Source organism: Nothoprocta perdicaria, unplaced genomic scaffold (assembly GCF_003342845.1).
Source record: "Nothoprocta perdicaria isolate Ctin4 unplaced genomic scaffold, notPer1 scaffold_107, whole genome shotgun sequence".
NCBI classification, from domain to species: Eukaryota; Metazoa; Chordata; class Aves; order Tinamiformes; family Tinamidae; genus Nothoprocta; species Nothoprocta perdicaria.
In genome coordinates this window covers 1,601,057-1,620,611 of record NW_020454172.1, presented here as the reverse complement: position 1 = coordinate 1,620,611, position 19,555 = coordinate 1,601,057, and the positions used below count along the sequence as shown (strand labels likewise).

At 62.1% G+C, this 19,555-nt stretch overlaps 1 protein-coding gene across 1 annotated transcript in view; it reads right to left on the bottom strand.

Annotated features, from left to right (window-relative positions):
- ARHGAP26 (Rho GTPase activating protein 26) overlaps positions 1-19,301 on the bottom strand; it is a 74,145-nt gene extending 54,844 nt beyond the window's left edge. The window contains exon 1 of the mRNA XM_026045784.1: positions 19,074-19,301. Within this exon, the coding sequence (XP_025901569.1) occupies positions 19,074-19,227 (154 nt within the window). The 5' untranslated portion in view covers positions 19,228-19,301. The remainder of the gene's footprint in view (positions 1-19,073) is intronic.
- Between the last annotated feature and the right edge of the window lie 254 nt (positions 19,302-19,555).

Genomic DNA, 19,555 nt, shown 5'->3' with positions numbered 1-19,555 from the left:
CCCTCAGCGCCCTTTCCCCTCTCAGCCACGCTGGCCCGTGCTGCCCTCCCGGGTTGCCAGCACGGTGCTCACCAGGACGGCTGCCTGGCCCAGGGCAGGGAGCCCCGCAGCGCCGCCGCGGGAAGCGGGGTGCCCCCATGCAGCAGGGTCCTCATACAGCGGGGCGCCCCCATGCAGTGGGGTCCTCGTGCAGCGGGGTCCTCGTGCAGCGGGGTCCTGCGGCGGCGCCGGTCCCGTCCCGGCTCGGGGCCCTGCAGCGCTGCAAGCGGCTGCTCCGCCTCACCGGCAGCGCTTTCCTGCACCTCCTTCTGCAGCCAGAGCCCGCCGCACGCTCCGACCCGTCACTGCGCGTAACGCTCCCGTGAAGCTTCTCCAGCTTCCCTGGATGCACCCGGGGACAAAAGCCCGGGCAGATCTGCAGGAGAGAACTTCGAGCTTATATCAAACCCTAGGAGTCTAATAATGGTATGAAAAGACACCCCAATCTCTCCGCTTGTACGTTTTTCCTGTGGGATGGACAGGAACCATCATCACGAGAGAGTGATTAGCAGCAAATGCCTCTAACATACCAAAATTAGACATGAAAAGCCCGCAGAAAAGTTCCCACGTTAAGAGCCACATGCGGCTGCACTAGCTGCACATTAATCCTAATTAGAGTCACTTAGRGAACGGAAGCCAAATGTCCCAGGGCTCCATCGCCTCCCGCCTGCGTGCCGACCAGGGAGCTCCAAGGGCCGCTCATGGGCGAGGSTCCGGAGCCGGTATCGCCCGGCACCACGGAGACCCTGTGCAGTGACCAAGGAGGGATCCAGGAGGCCCTGGACCTCACTCCCGCTCTCGCTCCTGCTCCGGTTGCTGTGGGTCAGGGCGCCCACAGTGGCCGGACAGCGGGGACTCTGGGTGCTTAATGAAACCTCTGGAATAACCCACGGAAAAGGCACTCGGCCACAAGAGCAGAGCAACGGGGCAATTCCTGGGGACGGGATGGGGCTGCCACCACGCAGCCAGCAAGCCCGGCTGCAAAAACGTGCTGACTAGGATCGGCGTCAGCTGCCAAATGCAAGTTGTATAAACTTAACGATGAGAGCAGGATACGGCCACGCAGGATGTGCAAGAGCAGCACCACATTGTGCAAGAGCGGCGGCTGCTGCGTGCGACCCCGCGCCGCGCGAGCCCGGGCTCAGCGGCTCCGCGAGCGCCCCGGGCAGCCGCTCTGGAGCCTGGGCTCCCAGCTCCCTATTCAAGCTGCACAAAGGACAAATTCCGATGGCTCCTGCTCGGCCRGGACCGAGCAGCGGCAGCAGCGAGGGGTTAAACCACGGCCGCGGAGGATGACGCTGCCAGGGCGCCTGCGAGCGAGCGCCCAGCCCCGGGCCGCGCTGTGCTCTCACACAGAGCTGCGTTTCTACACTTCCTGGCAGCAGAATTACTTAATAATCTATATATAATACCCCTGGGCCAACAGGAACTGAAACTCCGAGCCCTTCCTTCCCTCGGCAYGGAGAGGAAGGGCCCACAGGGCCACGACGGACGCGCATGGCAGGTCACGGCCGCTTGCACTTTGCAACCCCTGCAAAACCCTCCCCAAAGGGGTGAGGGAGCTACGGGCAGCGCAAGGAGCCCCTCGCCCTGTCCTGCCTGTCCGGGGAGCCCCTCGCCGAGTCCCGCGTGTCCCTGGCCACCGCCCCGTCCCTCGTAGCAAGGACGTGCACGGGCGCACGGGGGGCCTCGTGGGCAGCCAGCAGCGCCACGCGCCGTCCTGCCGCTCCTCGGGTTCACACGGGGCCAGCGAGGCCTGCCCAGGCACCCTGGCACACACAGGGGAGGGGATGTCCCGGGACCAAGCAAGTCACCTGCGGGGACAGCACAGAACGAGCCCCTTGCTCACCCAGGGCAAACGCCGGCCGTGCCCTCGCTGCCGGCAGTGTGCCCATTTAACACCAGGGACAGCGGGAGCCACGCGAGCGCCGGGCGAGCGGCGGCCGCGCGGAGCCCGGCTCCCTGCCCAGGCCCCGCGCCACTGGGACAGGGCAGCGGCTCCGATGCTGCTCCCGCCGCCTCGCAGGCTGCCACCGCCAACCAAGGGGACACCGCATCCCAGGGACAGCTGCCACCGCGGCCAAAACCGGCGGATTAGGGCCGGCAAGGACGCTTAGGAAGCGGCAATATGGTGCCTGCCAGYGCGGCAGAGCCGGGGAAGGGGCTGCAGCTCCGCCGGCACAGCCGGACACCTCGTGTGCTCCACAYGGGAGCAGGTCCGTGTCACCAAGAGCACCCCTCGTTTCAGAGCATTCCCGGCCTCCCCACGTGCGCCCACGGCAGCGCGAGCCAAAGCACCGCTCCGGCACCGGGGCCGCACCGTGCGGGGCCGCCTCCGAGCAGCGCGGCTTCCTAATTAGCAATGACGTGTTTATTAAATAACTTCTCGGCCAGGTGGTTGGAGTTAATCAGTGATTTAGTACTGCTCTGTAGTTGCTGGCAGGTTGTGCCTTTGAATCATCACTCTGGCTAAAACAAAACAAGCAAACCCACAAGAACAGAGAATTGCGCAGCTCTGCTGTGCCTCTGTCCCCGGATAGTTCATGCATAAAAGCACGGGGAAAAAGCTGCACCAGAGCCGTAAAAAAGAGGGTTTTAAGGGCAKGGCAAAGAGAGCACGCTTACACCGACTGCATGCAAGGGGCACCAACAATCGCTGAACACTTAGTGCTGGGCCCTGCCGCTACAAACAGCAAGCTGCCCRTGCAGGCAGGGACGGGGGAAGCCAGCTGACTTACGAGGGTCACCAAAGAAAGTCCTTGAGCACCGACGGCTTCCTGGGTCCCACTTGTTTAAACAAATAACTAAACAAAGCATCCTCTTACCAAAGAGCTGCAGCACGCCAACCGATGACATGGGTAAGGGATGGGAGGAAAAGGCAGGAGACAGGTCCGGAGCACGACGGGAGCAAAGCCAAACCCTTAGGGACCCACGGGAGTTGGATGCTCCCCCTAGGATGGGATTACTCAGCATAGAGATCCATTTTTTTGGATTTGCACACATTCCAGCTGATTTTACACGAAGCGCAGCTCTAAGCARCCTCTCCAAGGACACGTGGATGGGGCAGAGCCGGGGCACCGCCGTGTCCCCCGGAACGCGCCGCCTCCGCACAACCAGCGGCGGGTTCACTGCCCTCGCTCCGCAGGGCCTCCAGGCGCAGGGCAGCGCCGAGGCCCGTCCCGCCGGGCCCCGCGGGGAGGCCGGGAGCTGCGGACGGGGGGCTACGGATTTGCAGGGATGTCTGGAGCGGCAGCGCGCGGGCTGCCCTTCCTGATCGCAGAAAGGGCCTGGACAGGCCCGCCTGACAGCTCTTCTCCAGCTTTCTTATTTATGAATCCCTTTAAAAGTCTCCCGTGCCAATTATAAGGCTCGTTAGATAGGAGCAGCAAGGCCTCTCTGCCAGAACGGAGCTGTGTTTGTTTAGAGAGGCTTGGAGACGAGTGTTTGCGTTGGCAGCAGCGTCCTGCCTGCAGGAAAGCGCAGGAATTTGCACGCGGAGATGGGAAGGGGCCGGGGCCAAGGGCCGGCGCTCCCGTCCCTGTTCCTCGGCCTCCCCGTCTGCCCTGCTTCACACGCCCATGCCGATCCATACGGCAAAACGCTTGCCAGGGGGACAGGGAACCTATTGTCGCGTGAATGGCACCATTGAGCAGGCTCAAATCGCACGCCAGATCCCAGCGGCACCCTGAGGACGTGAATTATTTTCACGGTATTTGAAGAGATAAAAGCCCTGTGCTTCACAGGAAGGAAGCCAGCCCGTGCCAAGGCCTGCCCGGTTACTCTGCTAGAATTGCTCCCCCTTCCCCACCAGCCCAGCACCTTGGCCACATCCCGCTGCCATCCCCAAAGCAGGGACATTCCCCGCTCTTYGGGGAGGGTTACCAGGCCAGGATGTTTTTCTAAAGCTTGCGGAGATTCCCGATGAAAAGCAGGGAAGATCCAAGAGAAACTCCAAAGGAGGGTCCTGGCAATGCAGCTGCATCCGCAGCCRTGGGCCACTCTGCATGGGCTCCCATCCCAAGCACACGATCACATCCCATRGGATGCAGAATCCACAGGGCTGAGGGCGCTCACCGAGAGGGGCGGCCCAAACSCCGAGCCGAGACCGTGCCTGCCCATCCCGAGGGACGACTTGGTCCGGCTTGCAGAGACCAGGCGCAGGGCAGTGCAGCTCCCGAGAGGTGACGCTGAGCCCGGACCACTCCATCCGCGGGCTCCTGCGCACCATGGCCGCAGCGCGGCGAGGACAGCCYGTTCGTCAGCCAGGGCCTTGGGCTGCATGCGCCGAGGGCAGGTGTCGAGGAAGAGAAGAGGGCGCCTGGAGAAAGGAGCCAGGAGAGGCCAGGAGCAAGGAGCAAGGTCCTGCTGGGTCTGGGAATGGGCCTTTGATTTACTCCGCACGGGGAAGCARGGAAGAGGGACCCAAGAGCTGCTTCCCACAGAGCTCCAGAGCAGAGCGCTGCGAGGAAGGAAGGGAGGCAGGGAGGGCRGCAGGGAGGGAGGCAGCAGCCCCGACTCGTTGCCTGCCTTTGATCTACAAACAATTCGCTCCGGTGGAGCCGTGGGCCGAGCTGCGAGGCGAGGGCACTGGGACATACCGGGGCTCCAGGTGGACGGAGCACACCGGGAGCAAGGCGGGAGCTGCTGCAGCACCACGCAAGAGCAACCTCACACTCATTTGGAACAGACTGGAGGCGAACGCGGCAGCGCTCGCGGAAAACAACGCGGATGCAAAGTGAGGAAGGCTCCTCTTGGGCCCTCGCAGGCCCCAGCTCCRACGGAAGCAAAGGAGGAAAGCGAAGGAGGAAAGCGAACACGTGGTCAAAAGCTGCCACCCGCKGCGGTCACCTCCGGGCCATCGCTGTCACACGTCCCCTCCTCCCYGGCCAGCCGGGCAGGATCTGCAGGTGACTTGGCCAAGCAGCAGTTTTATCAGTTCTATTRTTTACACACCCAGGAGCTTCTTACTCAGCTCTATGACCAACTACCTCCAGGTTGTCAGAAGAGACCAGAAGAGACCACGTCCTGTTTTATAGAGGTGGAAGCTGAACAAAGCRCAGAGCAGCCCGCGAGGGAGAGCCCGGGCTGGGCATCACTCAAGCACAGCCTAGGGAGCCGCGGGGAGCACCCCGCTGACCCGGCGGGGACGGCGGCACCGGCGCRGCACACAGCACGCGAGCACTGCTGATCTCCATGAGCGCGGGGGCCACGGCAGCAAGGTCCCCGTCCCGCAGCACGGCGCCCGGAGCGGACACTGCCTCCCGCACGGGACACRCTCATCCCGGACGGGAACGTGGCTAACTCGCTCCAAAGGACAAGCCCTGCTGCCCGAGGCTGCTGCGGATCCTGTGCGGGACCCCTGCAAGCTGGCGAATTCAGCCTTGCATAACATCCTGCAGCAACAAGCTCCGAGTCTGATAATACACTGGAAGAAAAATTACTTCCTTTTATTCATATTGAACTCGCTGCTCTTCTATTTCCAGCAGCTGCCTCCTCATTTTAGGAAAATAGTCATTAATTGAAGCCCTCTTCCCTCTACCTCCCTGCCTCCTTCTGAGTGAAAACCAGTCCTCCTCTTGGTGTTTCTGGCCATTTCAGTCGTGCCTAGACCCCCCTCGGCTCGGGGAGCGGGATCAGACCTCCCAGACGGGCCTCCCCAGCCCCACRCGCTCCCCAGCCGTGCCGGGCTGTGCTCCGAGCACCTGCTTCCTAGGAAAAGGGATGCGAGCGGCTCCCCTTCCAGAGCCGGCTGCCGCCGAGGGGGACACCCTGCAAGGGACCAGCACCGAGACCCCCCAGACACGCGCAGGAACATGCTGAGGCTGCCAAAGGGATATCTAGAGCTTACACAGTCGGGSATTTGTCCAAGAAATAATAAAAGAAACAACATCTTCCATCTTTTGCAGCTSGGTATGAGGCACACCAGCGTTTTGCCCCCCTGCTTTTCCACCTCTCCARGGCGCCCATCCTGCAATTTGTCCCGGCTGCCTGTATGGGAGGACGGGCTGCTGATGCTGTGGGGCGCTGCTTCCCAACAGACACCAAATCCCAAATCCCTTCCTTTGGGGAGCACGATGAGCCGAGCCAAGCCCTGCTGTGTCCAGCCGCTGCGAGCTCTCACTTTGGGGCTATGCTGCCAGCAGAAACCTCCATCCAACCCGACACCGGTGGGACCGAGACACAACTGCTGGACACTGAAAGTCACCCGCGCTGTTTCCAGGCCCTGTTTTTCCTACTTGTCTAAAGAGGATTTGCAAATGTTGCCCAGCCAAACACTGSGTTCAGAGAACTCCACAGTTGTGCCCTCCCCTAGCTCCGCACTGCACGGGTTACCTACGGAGAGGAACTGAGGCGCGTAATGAGGAGCACAAGCTCCTGATTTAGAGACACGGAGCTAGAACAGACAGGGATGATGCAGGAAGGGAGCAGAGGGAAGCAATGAAAAATAACCTGAGGAATCTAGGAGCAGACTGGGAGCAAAATCTGCGTCCTGGATAGACAGAGCTCTGCACACACGGTCTAGACAAGCAGAGCAYGGAGGGAAGGGTGCGCAGCCCGCACTGGAAGGGCTCCCGGGGCCTGGGAACCCCTCGGGAGGCAGGAGCCTCCCCGTGCACCCTGCTCCCTCCCAAAGCAGGTCCCTGGTTCCCAGCAAGGAGGTGCAAAGCAATGCAAGCGAGATGCAAACGACCCGTCTGCCAGCGGAGGCTCTGGCGAGGCCTCGGGCGTCACAACCGTGCAGCGGAGCGGGCAGAGCCAGCCCCGCAGGCACCGCTCCCACAGCTCCTCCCGCCCCGCAGCATCCCGCCTCCGCAGGGATTTTCCTGGGCTGCAGCAGCCGGGATGGGGCCCTCGGCTGGAGCGTGCCCATCCCTCAGGGCGCGCGCAGGTCTCGGAGCGGCTCCCGGCGGCGCGGGCGCCCTGCCCGTGGTGGTTTGTGCTGGCGCCGACACCGCGGTCGCTGCGGCGCGGTGCCGGGCCGGCCCATCCTGCAGCGGGGCAGGCAGGGGCACAGCCGCGGGCAGACGGGCGCCCGCAGCGGCACCKGCAGCGCCCGCACCTCGGAGCTAATGCAGGCGCAAACACACTCGCTGCAAGCACGAGGGGAGCGTCGGAGCCTCTTGCAAGCGCAGCGTTCCCGCGTGCTTCCCAAGCCCAAGGAACGCCCCGCTCCCCGGGAGCTGCCCCGGGATGCGGCACTCGCCTCCACGTCCTCTCCTGGGCCACACAGGCTCCGCGCCGGGGCCGTGCTCCCGCTCCCGGCTGCRGCAGCCACCCCAGCAATCTCCTACTCAACACATATACAAAGTGCACTGAACGTGCCCATTTGCAGAGGAACAGCCCTCTTTATGGAGCTCCCACTTCTCTGAATTGCRCAGATGTTTGCTACGGAGGCGAGATGGAAAAGCCACATTTTGTTGACAGCCCTTCTCCCCTCAGTGACAGCAGGCGGGAGGGCAGATACACAACCACGTTACATGCTCCTTTGCTCGTTAGGTTTCTCCTCTGAGCCTTTTCTGCATTTTTTTCTTTTTAAATCCTGAAAAGATGGCACAGAGAAACAGTGCAGACTGCCCCTGTTTCCATAATCACCCATTGACTGGAGCCTGGAATCACATTTCATTAAAATAAAATGCTCTGCCCGAGACAGTTAATCAATTTAGAGGACACTAATCCAAGAGAAATTTGCTCCTGAACAAGTTAATAACCCATTAGCAAAGGAGGAGCCCTGGGTAAGGGCTCCGCGTGCTGGCATCCTCTGGCCGAGCCGCTCCGTGCGGGAGCCTCCCAGCAGACACCATGTGCTGATGCCAAGCGGGAGCAGATGACCTCACGCAGTAATCATGCACGCRGATTAGTTTGTTATTAAACCTAATTAGTTAACAGGCAGCCCCTCAGGGACCCCGCTGGACTCCCAAAGTGGAGTTCTTTGCAGCTTAGGCAGCTCTTGGGGGAAGAGCATCTTTCCCGGGGGAAAGGCTATTTTCCTGGACCCAAACTCCAGCACAGAACACAGGGCAGGCGAGGGGCTTTTGCACCGCTCACTCGGAAGGGTGATTTTTGGGGCTCACTCTGAAAGGCAGATCTTCAATGACACCCTGGTGAGGAGAGGGGCTCAAACCACCCTCTGTTTTACCAGAAATAGGGAGGCCTTGGGACTGGAGCAAAGCTTGGAAGAGGTATCCAGGTCCCAGGCGGTGCCTTCCGATGGGCCTGGATCCCGGGATCGAGCACCACCCCGGCACCTGCAACCGGCACCGTCAACGCACGTCGCCTCCCGCGGGAACGCAGCATCCCACGCGCTCGAGAGCAGGCTCAATACCGAGGACAAAAACACCACATGATAAAACAGCAGAGATTAAACCGAGCTCCTAATTGCATGATCAAAGTCTGAGTAAACAGGTGCTAATTCGGGAGCCGCTCGGGGATGGAGGCGTCCTGCCTCCCCGGAGCCGGCCGCCCTAACGCGCTCCCGCGGCTCGGGACCCTGCGCTGCCGGCGCTGGGCACTGCCCTGCTCGCGTCGGGAATGTCCTGGGAACAGGCTTTCCGCATGCCAGGCATCACGCAGGGCAGCCATGGATTAAAGCAGCCCGGGCACGGGCTCTCCGGACAGCAGGAAAAGCACCGTCATCTCCAAGGGCCACAGAGGCCGCCGGCTTCCGTTTCCTCTCACGGAATTTGGGGATATCCTTGTCTCCAGTGCTTCCCCACCACGCTCTTGGGAAGATTGCTGCTGAACGAGTCCATTTTGCCTGTTTTATGGGAAAAAAAAGATAATCCCAAAACCTCAGAGGCACGTTGGGTGAGCAGCTCACCTGACAGCTTAGGAAATGAATGTCTCGGAAGCAGAAGGGACCTTTCTCTCCGCAAAGCTGTGCAAATACTTTATACAAGGCTGCTTTTGCCCTTCCCTGTGCCGCACGCCATGGGCAGGGCTGCTCCGGGGAGCGGTGTGGTCCCCGGCAGCCTCCTCGCTCTGCAGAGCCCYCCTGCTAAACACGCTGGTCGCCAGCGCATGGCACCACGGGCAGCCCGGCTCCTTCCCTGCTCCAAGGCACCGTGGCCCCGTGGGGCGGCACGGTGGGGACGGGCACAGTGCAACACGCAGCACTGCGGGCAGCTGAGCTCCCCGCAGCAGCGCTGCCAGCACCGCGGAGCCGGCACCTTCGGCTCCGCAGCTCCCAGGGAGCTACCAGCGCCGAGTGCTCTGCCAACACCCGCCTGCTSCTCCTCAGGGGGAGAAAACTACTTATTCTCTACCACTTTTAGGAGCTATTTATTGCCTTATCGCCAGATAAACAGCTCCTATCTCCTTCAAACAGATTCCTCTGCACCGCAGCCCGGCACAAGGGCAGCGGGCCCGTCTGTAGGAGGACGCAGGCGGCTGCGAGGGAAGCGGCAGCCCTGGCACAGCYGGGAGCAGCGCGAGGCTCGTGTCACACCGAGCAGGGACACGGCACCCCCGGCACCGCCACGGCCACGGCGCCCGCGGCACGGGCTGCACCGGGCCGAAAACGCGGCCCCCGCAGGCTCGCCTGCCGTTCCTTTAAAAAAAGGAGATGTAAGGAGATTAAAATAAGCAACCAGGCCTCGCCAAAGAGTTTGCGCATTAGCTGACTAAACCATAACAACCGTCAGCTTGTGACAAACGCCATGTGTCTCGGTGGCAATTAAAGAAGAGGAAGCAGCATCTGCGGCCTCTCTCCRCTCACTCATCTCTTTCTCACGTCGGCATCTCCAGCCCCATGTGCCGCACAGCTTTGCCCACCGCCTCGCATGCAGGAACCATATGGTTTGGAGGCTTGTGTACTTTGCCTCAACTCCAGCTAGAAATCAGCYTGGCATTAAAGCAGAAGAGCTCCCCTCATCCCCCCCATCCCTACTCCACRGTCCTCGCTCCTCAGAGCGTCGCCACTGCAGCCTCCTCCGCTCAGGACCTGCACCAGCGGGCACGGGCTGCGTTTCTGCTCATTTCCCCTTGGAATCAGCAGGAACTATAGGCCTCCTCTGCAGCAGCTGGGAAAAGTCAGGATGGGGAATGCAGATCCCTGCTCTCCATGCTCTGCCTGACACCGCTCACTCTTCGCATCCCAAAATCCATCTCCGGGACAGTCACAGGCGCTGCCTGCAGGGAGGCTGCACGGAGCAGCCCTTCAGGGCCACGCTCCTGGTGCACGGAGGGATTCAGAGGGAAGGGCGCGGGCGGGAGGCGCCGTGCCCGCAGAGGCGGCCGCGCGGCGCGGCTGGCTCACGCGGAGCGCCGGCTGCGCGCGCCRGGACGGCTCGCCCGCCTCTCCCACCCACGGCAGGGCGGCTCAGCCTGCTCGGCATGCTGCGCACGAGCCTGGCGCGCGTTGCGCTTAAATTAACGGATAAAAAAATAAAGCAGTGATAAATACCCAGCAAGGCACATCCTCCATCCTCCTCCGGGGTTAGCTGCTGCAAGGTGCCAAGGGGYGCAGAAAGGTGGCCCAAAGCTCCCCAGCCCAGAAGCATCGCGGCTCAGGGAGGACAAGGGAAGGCTCCACGCTGGAGCCTCCCTAGGTGCCACCTGGGTGGCGGCCRCCCCCACAAGAAGAGCCACTTGTCCCCAGAAACACGGTCCCTACTGGAAAGGGGACGCCTCGAGGAGCGGGCRCCAGCGCAGGGCGCTCTTATCTCGGCCGCCTGCCGCCCTCCCCACTGCTGCGGGCGGCTTATAAGGCTCGGGAGGAGCAGGGGCCTCCTGCCCAGGCCCAGATTAGCCGGAGGGGCAGACACGGTGCTGGGGCTGCAGGAAAGGGCTGCTCGGAGGCGTATGGAAGAGCCGAGCGCAGTTGAAAGGGCCATGAGGGCCTTGGTAAAGAGCCTTGTCCTAACTCCAAAGATATAAGAGTGCATGCAAGCTTCCCGCTCAGCCCACACGCTCTGCAGAGCTGCCCGCCCCGGTCTCAGTGAGGGGCCGGCTGCAGCCCCRTCTCGGCTGGAAGCCGCTCGGCGGCGGCGGCACCGCGGGCTGGACGGCACCGCGCGCAGAGCTCGTCCCCTCGCCCAAGCCGGGGCCCGAGAGCGCCAGCCGCGCACGCAACCCGCCCGGGAAGCTYCGCAGCAACGAGCTCCTGAGCGGAGAAATCCTCCTGTTGCTGCTCAAGAGAAAGAGGAAGAACCTCCAAATCGCACTGAAAATAAATTGTATTATTTGTATTACATCTAGCTTCAATAATATACCAGACAAGCCAGTAAATACGTGACTATAAAACACACAGATGCAAGGAAGTCCTCCTTCTCTCTGGTCCTGTCTGAGCAGAGTAGGACTGCCCCACTGAGCTATAATTATGCCCCTCTGCTGTACTGCAAAATAATCCTTGCACTGAATGTTCCTACAGCCCTTCAGAAAGGAAGGGGAGGTGAAAAATGCAACCCGACAGGGATGAGCCATGAGTTTGAGGCTGAGAAAGGTTGCAAAATTACATCCTCGCTAGATGAACAAAGCAGAAAAAAACATAAGTAACTCATCTCAGAAACACAAACCAAAAGCCATGTGCTTCCCTTCTCAGATTGCTCTTGTGGTTCGCTTGTATGGCCAATGTAAAGAACACAGCTGGCAACGCATGGAGAATTTACAGTGCCCAGCTGCTGGGCATCAATTTTGCACTGTCAATTAAAGATCTCCCCAGCCTGYAGCAGTGAGAGGCGGAGGGAGTTTTCTTCCCAAGAACAAGAAACCTCCAGCAGCTCTGAAACGATGACATTCACACTGCAGAGCCTAAAGCTGGCAGATCGCATCCCCCTCCACCCCGCATCTTCCTCTCTCGAAGGGGGAGGAAGCAGAGCCCACGTCCAAGAGCGCTGCGCAAAAGCCACCTTCATGTGAGTCACAGCACGAGCAGCGGCACCGAGCGCCCGGCTACGGCGGCTTTGGGGAAAAGCCGGCATTTTAAACGGGAACAGAGACGGCCCCGGCTGCGGAGCGAGCGCCAGACCGGGAGCCCCAAATCCTCATGCTGACCTGGTGACCAACTCACTCCGCGGCCATTTCCATGAGCTGAGGAGGGGGTGACACTTAACTCCTGTGTCCCAGGAGTATCGCTGCAGAGTAGCTAGCCAAAACCCACCCAAAACTCTCCACACGCGTTGCRGCTAACAGCAGTATAACCAGGAACGTCCATTCCAACTGCTCAAAGATCTCATCTGCCCACTTGGGTTTATTTCTGCTAGTGCTGATGACCTAGAAAACCTTTCTGAGCTCCATTTTGGTAAAATGAGCTGCCCCATGTTTGAGGAAGCAACAAGTAAATTGGAAAGAGAAGGAATCTAGTGCTCTGCCAGCCCAAGGGAAGATTAGATCTGGATCAGGCCACCATTATTCAAAGCCGAACACCACCACCTGCTGCAGCCACGGTACCACGGGAAGAATTTCACTGAATACAAGAGTCTGAGCACCAAAAGGGCATTCAGAACAAGAGCAGCAGCTCATCTCCTGTGCCAGAGCAGCCCATAGCACCAGAGCAGGGAGCGAGGCTGTTTGGCAAATCCATGTCCCTCGAGCACAGGACCCAGCCTGGGCTCCTGCACTGCTTTCTCCTGCGTCCAGGCAGATCTGCCTGCTCGGACACATCCATCCTCCGCAAGGCAGCAGTTTTCTGAGCCATTGGAACATGTGAAGTGTGTTCTGCAWGGAGAGCAGCATGACTCACCTTGATAATCCTCCCACCCGGCTGGTGCTGGGAGGCTTCTAGCACCAGTGGTTCAATCCGTGCTCCAGCATCGTTTCCTAGGGCACAGGCAGTGCAGAACTGAACTCCAGTGGCCATGGCAACCCAAGGGATGTTTTTCACCCGCTAGAAAGCAAAACGCWGATCTACCCTCAACTTCAAATCTGCAGGAGTAAAGATCCTCCTAGTCAGGAGCACATCTCTACTCGCTAATCCTTGCACCTGCAGGAATAAGGACCATTCCTAGAAAGACCTGACCTGAACATCTGTATCTTAATTTCTGCTTGCCCCAAACCTGTCCACAGAAGAGAGGAGGAGTTTGGGTGTTTCTGCTCCTTTAGCGGAGAGCAGAGCAAAAGGAATCCAGATAATGAGAGCACAGCTCGAGGTTCGCAGCGTTCCTGGGTTTCACCCAGACCTCTCTGCACCTCCCCACGGCAGCGCGGGAGCCCCGGGGAGCCGCTCGGGAGGGAGCGCGGGCTCAGGCCAGCGCCGTCCTGTGGCGACAGCTCCTGCTCTCCGTGCACCTTGCAGGAGCAGCAGCCACCAGCGACACTTCCAGGAGCTGCTCTGCGCCCCGGGCGCCCTGGCAATACTGCACAACGGGGCTTGCACCCCATGGGCACCCAGATGACTCGCAGCCCGAGACAGATTCTCCTCCAAAATGCCTGTGGATTTTCGCCCAACAGAGGTGTAAGCCAAAGGCATTTAGAACATACTCCAGCAATGCATTTCCTGCATAGCTGGGCAGCTCTCCTCCTCCCGGGGCAGGAGGAAATGCCCGATGCACTCGCCCTTTCCGGGGGCTTTGCAGGGTGCAGCAGCAAGGCAGCCCCTCCGAGTGCTTCGCTGTTCCTACAACACACACAGTTGGGGCTAACGGCAGCGGAAGGCACTGGATGGAGTCTAAAACACACTTCCTTTTTCCAGGCCTTGGTCATAGCAGAAGGAAAACAATCGCTCTGACCAAGCAATGGGAGAAGTTTCACTTTTCCTTCCAGGCCCCAACGGCCTCGCACGCGAGTGCTGCTCAGGCCGGGGTACGGACGCGCAGGGGAGCAGCCTCACGGACACAAAAACACATGGCTTCACTCCGGCAAGGAGCAGAGCGCGTGCAGCCTGTGTCGGGAGCGGGGTCCGCAAGCTCCTTGCTCCGGCATGAACTCCCCGGCACGCACGGGTGGGCCCGCTGGACCCAGAACAGGCACTGGGGATAATGGACTAGGAAAGCAGTAAAGTGAGAGGGCTGGAGGGAGCCCTGTTCAGCTCACTGGCCACGCACGCTCAGGCCGCCTGCACAACCGCGACCCAGCGCGCGCTGCCCCGGATCACCCCTCGGGAGGCCGATCACAGGCGGCGCTCYGGCCGGGATTGGAAAGCGGCCGCATGGCTCCCAAGGGGCCCGCAGCGAGGCGAGGCGCGCCACACGGCTTGGAACTGCACGGCTTGGAGCGCGCGGAGCTTGGAGCTGCACAGCTTGGCGCGCGCACGGCACCGTGTCCAGAAGGCTTGGGAGCGTGCAGGGCACCGCGGCCGCACGGTACCACTCCAGCAGCCCTCCCTGCGCCTCCTTGGGCAGGCAGTGCCCTCAGGGAAGCTGCCCAGCCCCAGGGCACTCACCAYTCCCAGGGCTCCCCATCGCCCTTCCCCAGGCGCGGCCACGCTGTCCCAGCTGAAAACAACCGAGGGCAAAACCGCCAAAATCCCAACCTGTTCCCCAGGGGCAGGACAAAGCGCTCCCGGACCAGGATCCCCTGCAAGCAGCAGCCTCATCCTGTGCCAAAGGCCCCGGGCACGCATGGGTAACGCGGGCTGCCGGCACCGAGGGCRCTCGTGGCACGCACGGACTGCGCCGCACGGCAGCTCCGCGCAAGAGCAGCCCAGCACGCCCAGCACCAAGGGTGGGGACCAGTTTGGTGGCTTGAAAGTAGTGCTTAGAGGTCAGAGAAACAAACAAAAATAAGCACCATGGTGCTGGACTGCAGAGCCACTTCTGCTGCRCTGTGCGCTGCGGGCACCAGTGACTGGAGAGATCAACCCAAAAGCCAGGGAGGAGACAGGTCTCCAGGGCCACCCGTCCCCCTAGACCCTGCACAGGAGCCCAAAGCCGCATGAGTCGCCCAGGGTCACCCCTGGATCCCCCCCCAGGACAGACCCTCGGGAACACAGGGCCGGCCCCAGCCAGGGGCAGGGTCCTCCTCCCGCCAGCACGAGCGGCTCCCCTGCATCTCCAGGGGACGGACACCCTGCAAACAAGCAGGGAGCGCAGGGATGCGTTGTGTGGGGCTTTGAGTACCTCGTGACTCCAAAACACCATTTATTTCAGACAAACTGGCCTTGCTGGAACTGCAGCGTGGGACACAAACGGGTCAGCCCTGCGCTCTGGGGCTCCTCCGGACTCGCCCTGCCAGATTCCCTCCTCGTTTTATCCATCCAGGAGCATTTGCCCATGATGGAGCAGCAGGGAGCCCGCAGCACCCGCAGCCCTGCGGGCCGGGCCGGGCCCAGCGCCGCTCGCCGCGCTCGCACATGGAGCAATCCCGGGATGCGCCTGCCCGGCTGCCGGCACCTCTGCTCCGGGGCTCCGCACTCGCAGAAACTTCCTGAATAATTCATGCATGGTGTAGGAGGCAGAGAGGCAGATGTCTGCAAGAAAAGCAGGTCACGGAGTAAAGGAAGCACTCATGGAAGACGGGAGAAATAGGGACAGATAATCTCCTTCTGAAACAATTATGATGATTTCTATGATCATTCTATTCTATGATTTGTACACAAACTTGAGAGAGGCCCCAGACACCACAGGACGCTCGGCAAGACCTGTCCTTCAGCACAGGTGGATTATTTTTGAACTCTTTGTTTGCTTTTTAATGAAGCTGCCTGGAAAGGAAGCTCCCAGCCGGCAGCACCACTCCCTTTGCACCTCCACACAGGGCAAAGGCAGGATGGCCGCAAAAGGCCCCTGCACCAAGTCCTCGAGACACCCTCTCTGGTGCATCCAGCCAAGGCTCAGCCCAGCACACAGGGTGTGCAGGAGCGCGAGCAGGAGCAGCGAGGAAGGCTCCTTCTCCTCATCCCCGCGGCACAGCGGCTCTTGGCCACGCTGCCGGCCCCACTTGCTCACTCCAGGTGCAGGAGAAGCCGGCGCTGCCCTCCCAGCGCCCACCTCCAAACGGAGAGGATGCGGAGCAGCCACGGAGATGCGAAAGGAAGGAAAATGCRTGGGGACATTGCCAGGACTTGCAATGATCACAGTATCGAACTGCCTCCCTTGTGCTGGGATCCAGACACCTATGGGCTCCTGTGCCCTGCAGGAAACACCCTGCGCGAGAAGCCTGGCAGCCACCCCGACCCGCCGGTCACCCCGACCTGCCCGCCGGGCACTGCCGCCTCCACGGCCGGGCAGGAGCCTCCGGATCGAGGAAGGGTCTCCGGGCCGGGCAGGAGCCTCCGGGATCGAGGAAGGGTCTCCGGAGCATCCGAGGCAGCGCTGGCCATGGGACGTCCCAGCAGCCCCTCCAAACACACACTCCCCAAGCCAAACACAAGCACAGCCCTTAAACCACCCCCCTGATAAGCAAGCGAGCACCGCGCTCGTTATCAAGACTCATCGCCGGTTAGGCCCTTCGGCGAGTGCAACTCGCAGCAACCACAGCGCAGCAGAGCAGYGGCAGCACCTGCCTAGGTCAAACACCACCTAAAGATGGTCCCGCTCATTTGGATTCCCAGGGAAAGCGCTGGGCCAAACCCTGCGCTTGCCCAAGGTTCCCACTTCACTGAACAACGTGATGGAATCGCTGCAAATCATCAGCAGCAGCAGCACGAGTGACTCTGTGAGGTTTAACCAAAGCACAGGGGAGGATAAAAAGGATGCACAGGCAGCAACACCCCAATTCTCTTTCCAAACCTGTGGCAATCGCAGAGGAAGAGTGGCGCATCCCGGGCCGGCTCGCCAGGACGCCGGCTCCACAAGCCCTCCTAGGGAAGCGCTTTGCRGAGCTGTCTTTGAGGACCTGGCCGTGCCCGTGTCCCCACGCACATGTCCCTGCATGCACACAACGYGCCTGCTGCTGCTAGCAAAAGGCAAAGGTGCCACGAAGCCCGACTTGCAGGCAGAGCCTTTATTATCCACGCCCTTAGCCGCTGTCTCCTCGCCTCCCGGAAACCTACGGAATAAACTCCCAGTGCCCTTGGAGGAATTAAAATTTAATCCAAGAATGTATTCAATAGAGGCTAGAAAACAATTCAGTTGTAAAAACATCCTTATCTTCAGAGAGCAGTGAACTTTCTTCCTGTCCCAAGGCAGACAAAGTCTTTGCAGCTTGGGCTAGTGAAAGTCTGCAGTGCAGGACCGTGCCGTTCCGCGTGCCGGGAATCACGGCAGCTGTCCCACACGGTGTAGGAGAGCCGGGGATCCCCTGGAAGCGCACGCAAGGGCACACGGCAACCCAAATGAGCCGGCGGATGCAAATACCGCCAGAGAGAGGCAGGTCACACCCATGGAGCGCACCAAAAAGCACCGGTGCAACCCAGCACACCCGGAGCGACCGCCCCGGCACAGCCGCCTTCCCAGGGAAATTCACTCAACCTGCGCTTGACCCGTCTGGAGAGCTTAGAAACAAATGTCAGGACCCTCAATTCAGTGTAAAATGYATCTCCAGTAAATAAACACAGCACTGACGTGTTCCCAAATGAAATGAATCCCCCAGAAACAGCCAGGCTGTATTGCAGCTCGTAAGGAAACAGCGCACAAAATCCTCCCACCTCAGACATGCATAACAATAAGCCTACGAGTGCAGGGKTTTTTTTATTTGTTTGTTTTTTAACCCAAAACGTGAAGAACTACTGCACCGGGGAGGWTGCAATTCCGGACCTGCAGGACGAGGCTGTCAGCGTGCGGGGCTCGCGGCGGCGCTCGCGGGCTGGGCGCACGGGGCACAATCCCGGCAGCTGCAGCTTGCGCTCCCAGCGCCCGTGCCAAAGCGGCAGGAACGTCACCCATCCCCGTGGCGCGGCCGGTTATCCCTGCCGGGGCATCCCAAGGGGCCGCGGGCRCGCGGGATGCGCTCGCTGTGTGCGCGCAGCATCCCTGTCCTGCTCTGGCGGCCCCGCTGGTGGGCGAGGGGCAATCGAGGGCAGGCGGAACAGAAGCGGGTGGGGAGGTCGGCCAGCGCGCGCTCCGCTCGCCCGGCGTGCGGAAAGCAGCAGCACCCGGGCCGCCTCACACGGAGAGACCAGCCTAGAAACCCCGAACCAGCTCAGCGGGGAGCTGCGGAAACGCGACGGCCGAGCTGCAAACTGCACCTGCTGCAACAGCCCYCACGGCACTGCCCGGCCACGGGAACCTCTGGAGCCTTCTGGCCCCACACGGGGGTAATTCAGTGCATTCGTGCGAAGGACGACTCGGGGTACAGAGCAGTGCTGAGAGAAYGGGGGCTGCAACCCCCGCGCCGGGGCCACCCTGGCACCTACGCAGCCACCCGCGGGTCAGGATTTCCTCCTCCTGCACAGGACTCGGAACAGAAACGAAAGCAGAGCTCTGTGCAGCTCTGCGCCGCAGCCAGCGCCGGCCGACGGCGGCTCCTGCTTGCGCGGGCGGCTCGGCCGGAGAGCCGTCGCTCCCGCTGCATCCCGGCCTCCCGCGCTGCCGGGAGCGCCGGCAGGGCCGTGGCGCCGCTGCCTCCCCGCGGGGTCACCGGGACGTGGAGCGGGGAAGGAGAAACTTCTGTTTCCAGGCAACCCGAAGCTGCGCTCCGCTGGGATCCGCGCTGCAGGCGCTGCYGCTCAGGGCCGCTTGGGCCGGGGACATTCCCGACGGCTCCGCGCGGCCCGCGGGGCGCTGGGGGAGCCGGGCTAGGAAGGGCRGCGAGGACGGCGCCCAGCCCCACGCCGGAGCAAGGCCGGTCCTCGGGCAGCAGCAGGGCTGGGCACGGGCACCGCYGGCCCCTGCACAGCCGGCACGGACGGGGCGCGCGGCGCCACGAGGGGTGCGGGGACCCCGGCGGAGCGGGAAGGCTGCGAGGAACCCGGGCTCACGTCACGACACGCGGGGGCCGCGACGGAGCAGGACGGGCCACGGCGGCCCTGGGGGGCTCCAGGGCCACAACAGCAACCTGGGCCCGGGGGGGTCCCGCTGCTGGCCAGGCGGGTTCCCCGGCCTCCCCTGGCCCAGCACTGCTCCCCCGGCCCAGCCGGGCCGCCGTGGTGGCCCAGGGGCACTCCAAGGAAGCGGAGTCTGCCAGGGCATCGCCCCCGGCCCAGGTGGCCTCCCACGGACCGTGGTTTGCAGGACATGTCCCCTGGCCCCGGCGGCCCCCGCGCGCCCCCAGACCCCGCTTACTCTTGAGGGCGGCCACGAGCGCCTTGCCGTCCTTGATGAGCTCCTTGATGAACTTGTTGGTCTTGTCGAGCTCGGCCTCGTGCGAGCGCAGCCGCTCGCGGAACTGCGGGCTGTCCAGGCAGCACTCGCTGAACTCCAGCGCCGGCAGCCCCATGCTGCCGGGGGGCGCCGCGCCGGGGAACACGCCGAAGATAACGAGCTACGGGCAAACGGCGCCAACTTAAAGGGCGGAAGGGCGCGGGGGGCGGAGCGGGCCCCGCGCGGGGCCGGGCGCAGCGCGAGCGGCCGGAGCGGAGCGGAGCGGAGCGCGGAGCAGCGGAGCGGAGCGGAGCGGAGCGGCGGGGGGGGCGGCGCTGGGGCCGCCGCCCGCGCCCGGCCCCCCGGCCCGCCCCGCCGCCGCAGCCAATGGGAGCGCGCCGCGCGCGGGCGCGCCCGCGCCGCGCCACGCCCCCTGCCCCTCCTCGCCGCCGCGCCATTGGCCG